Source organism: Miscanthus floridulus, chromosome 3, assembly GCF_019320115.1.
Source record: "Miscanthus floridulus cultivar M001 chromosome 3, ASM1932011v1, whole genome shotgun sequence".
Classification (NCBI taxonomy): Eukaryota; Viridiplantae; Streptophyta; class Magnoliopsida; order Poales; family Poaceae; genus Miscanthus; species Miscanthus floridulus.
In genome coordinates, this window is record NC_089582.1 from 25,962,373 (window position 1) to 25,966,402 (window position 4,030).

Consider the following 4,030-nt stretch of genomic DNA (forward strand, 5'->3'; position numbering starts at 1 on the left):
TAAAGGCTAGAAACTAGCAAGCACAATGTTCCAAACGAAACATAATACAAGTAGTAACAGGATCAGGACCTGAGTCCTAAGGATGTCAGAAGTCAGGACCGGACAAAGATGACGGCATGAGGGACAGCGCGGCATCGACAGGGGTGGCGGCAGGCTGGCTGGTGTCGCAGGCGGCGGGGCGGGTGACTAGAGGCTCGGGCATGCTAGAGTGTCCATAACTGACAATATGAACAAGACAGCCACTAGCTCGAGTGCTAGACAAAGTATCATTCCAGCAATATGTCCATAACTCTCCATGACAAAGTATCATTCCAGCAATATGTCCATAACTCTCCATGAGAAACGAAAGGTCAACGATCAACAGTCAACACAAAAGTCAAGCGCTCCCGTACAACAATGTACGCGTGTAACCTGTAAATACGACTCAAGAAGTGGCCATAAGACCTGCTGCCAACGTACCAGCTCCCACAATCAGCGACAAAGCTTTGTTCAAACCACACAGCAGATCATTGAGTCCACCTCTAACTCCCATGACCACTGCTGCAGCAAATGCTTAGCTGAGCTAAGAATCCCTGCGATTGACATTGTGGAAAACTGAGCGACTGAAAGTACTGATGCAGCAAGATGTTTTGAATATTGATATTCTCAAACCACTACTTAAGCAACTCTTAGAAAGACATGCATGTGCATTCGGAAGAGAGTATTGTCAAAAAAGGTCAACCGATCTGCCTGTGCTAAGATAGATTGCAGAGCTATAATTGATCAAACAAAAGTAGCAGAATCAGACAGAAAGAGCTCCCATTCTATCATGCTATTATGCTAATTGGTTTTAATAAATGTGTGTGGTTGCTACCTGGTCCAACAAATTATCCCGTGGCAAGCAGGCATAAGCACAACATACATCACGTTATTGATCAGTTTCTAACAGTTTAGCCATACAGGAACAAGTATGTACCTGACAGTTCTGACTAGCCTCAGCATTGTCTTCACTTTGGTTATCTCTCTGCCAGCTGCCCTTCATCCAACGGCCTGGACCTGGAGGGCTGCGGAAATGCCTGCCCTATTGCCACTTCCCCAATGGCCTTGGTAAGACAAGCCCCCGAGGAAGTGCAAACAGGAACCTTGCAAAGCGATTTGATAATGCCATAAAAGCAAAACAGCAAAAGTAAGATAACTGAAACTAAAACAAACCGGGTCTTGACCTTTGTACTCTGAGAAATATTTCCGCGTGAATGCATTAGGCACCTGAAGAATATCATAGTGATGTACAAGACCTAAGTACAAGGGTAACTCCTATAGTTCCTAAACTGCAAACATGTCAAAACTGGCACCATTCTGCCAGTCTCTATTGTCTACAGGAACACTTCCCTCCCCTGAAAATGTGGAACCCAGACGAGTCCCTGACCGAGATCACTTTACCGGTGGCAGCAGAGGCGTGCTCCAAGAAAGAGTGGCAATCCCCGCACATGCGGATGTTCTTCACCACACGGACGATCTGTCCAGGGCCTGCCATCAGAAGGCCATACATTGACGCTAGCTTCACGCTGTGGTACATCAGAAAGTGCCTCTTCTGGTACTCCTCGACGTCGTGCAGGACGAAGGTGGTGTCCGGCTCGTACCCATCCTTTATGCACTCAAGGATCAGCACATCCAGGCCGGCGTATATGTCCCTGGACTGTGGGTGTGCTCTATCCCGTGCGAAAAATGAATGGACCATGTTGCCGTGAAACGTCCAGCTCCTGGCTGGGATCTTGCGCATACCCTTTTCACGCATCTGTAGCCTTGTGTTCTCAGAGGAGTGCCACCTTGCTGATTCAGATAGCAGGTTTGAAGTCAGCACGTATGTGGATGGGTCTTGTGGCTCCAATGCCAGCAGATGCTTTATGGCTCGCCTCCGCACGGCCATGTTGGACTGCTTGCTGCAGCTGTCTAGCAAAGACCGCCAAACTAATGCATCAGGCTTCAATGGCATACCACCTATAAGCTGCTCTGCCTCGTCAAAATGGCCCCAGCAGCCAAGGACATAAACAAAGGCTGCATAGTGCTCCATGGCTGGTTCAATGCCATATGTGCTTGGCATAGAAAGAAAGAGTTCCCTGCATTTCTCTGTGGAGTCTGAGCTTGTGTGACTGCATGCAGATATGACCAGAAGAAAGGTAATGGAATCAGGCATGATCATTAATCTCTCCATCTCAGACCATATCTTCAACATCTCATCCCCCTGATGAAGAAGAAGATGGGCAGTGACCATTGCATTCCATGACACCAAATCTCGACAAGTCATCCGCTCAAAGAAATTGGCCGCATCTTTCAACTCCCCGCACTTGCCGTACATACTAATAAACGCGTTACCAACTCCACGAGCGCACAGAAGCCCAGATTTTGCAGCAAAGGAATGCAATTGCTTTCCAAGTTCAGCAAAACCTAGACTGCCACATACCCCAAGGACAGCAGTCAACATGAACTCATCGATGAATTCTACACCACTGCTTCTAAACATCTGAAGGAAGGTCGAAAATGTTCTCATACTCACCATCTCTGACACTAGCCAGCAGTAGAGAATTCCAGGCAATGTGAAAGCTCTCCTCATGCTGCCATTGCTCAAATAACAGATGTGCGTCTCCAGATCGGCCACATTTGATGCACATATCAATCAACGCAGCATCAATCCACGGACTAGACATGCATCCACACTAGATCACAAAAGCATGAACCTGCTCGCTCGCCTTCCTATCCGCAGCAATAGCACAGACATTCAGCACGCCCGTCACCGTGACATCTGAGATCTCCAGCCCATCCTCCACCATTTGCCTAAACAAACCGAGACCTCGGAGGCCCGCCTTCTTGGCAAACGTGACGCGCACGCCTTCCTTTTTCCGACAAAACCCAGTGAGAACATGCAGGTATGGAGGAGTGGGCTGCCCTGTCGGCGCCAAGACTCCTGGAGACTGAAGTGTCTGGCTTAAGTAGCGACGACGTCTGTGCCGGTGTGAAGCCCGTCTGGAGTGGTGTGAACTGCGGGGCTACCACTGACGAAGCGAACCACTGGGACACCTGCTCTGTCGGTGAAGCATACTGTGCTGGTGGCTGTCCTTGACTCTAAAGCCCACTAGGCTATAACACTGGAGTCATCGAAGTGGTAGCAGGCTGACCAAGCAGGGGCGAAGCCTATGACGGCGGGGCCCCAATCGCCTGCACTACATGCTGCATGAACCCAAGAAGCTGCTGCTGCATGAGGATCTGCTGCTGCTGTAGTGCCTGTGTCTGCTGCTGAATGACTAGCTGCTGGCGCTGGAACTCGTCCTGCCGGGTCTGGAACTGAGCAAGTGTAGCAGCTGTCTCCTGAGCCTGTCTGGCCTGGTCCTGCCTCATCCGCTCAAGTATAGCCAGAAGAGCGGGGTCAGTCTGCGGGGCAGGTGGCGCGGAACTGGAGCTACCGGCCTCAGCATCATGTCATCGTGGAGACATCTGTGGAATGGGCTGGTAGTCATCATCAGAACTATCACTGGGCTCGCTAGTGACCAACCCCTCCTGCTGAGCAAGCTCCTCCTCCTCTGTAGCTGCAATACCCCTGATGATATCATCCTACTGGGCTGCAGTCTCTGGCACCTCTGGACGATGGCGCGACTGACTCGGTGCATGTGGTGTACTGTACCGGATCATCTGAGATAGATTATAACCAGGGAACTCTGTCGTGGCACCACTGTACTCATCAATCATCTCAGGCGACTTAACAGAAACAGCTCTGTGGATAAGAAATGTGACCCATTGAGCATAGGGTAGCTGCCTATGACCTCTGAAGCCCTCAGCTATAGTGTCCTCCATCTCTGACAGAAGGAGATCCCAGATATCAAAAACTGTCTGCTGCATGAGAGAGTTGAGAAGCCATAGCTGAATCCGAGTCAATCCCTCTCTGTATCCCATCCTCGGAAGTAAAGTCCTCCTCATAACAGCCTCAAGCACGCGAGCAGTGGGCGTGAGATCACTGGGGTTTCTCCTCGACCCCTCGCCAAAGGGCTCTATAAAGCAG

General features: G+C 50.2%; 1 protein-coding gene across 1 annotated transcript; it reads right to left on the reverse strand.

The window, feature by feature from the left end:
* Positions 1–437: 437 nt before the first annotated feature.
* Positions 438–2,871, reverse strand: LOC136545271 (pentatricopeptide repeat-containing protein At5g03800-like). The gene is made up of 2 exons (XM_066537310.1): positions 956–2,871; positions 438–572 (listed from the first exon to the last, which is right to left on the reverse strand). The coding sequence occupies exon 1, from the start codon at positions 2,588–2,590 to the stop codon at positions 1,346–1,348; it is 1,245 nt and encodes a 414-aa protein (XP_066393407.1). The 5' UTR covers positions 2,591–2,871; the 3' UTR covers positions 438–572; positions 956–1,345.
* Between the last annotated feature and the right edge of the window lie 1,159 nt (positions 2,872–4,030).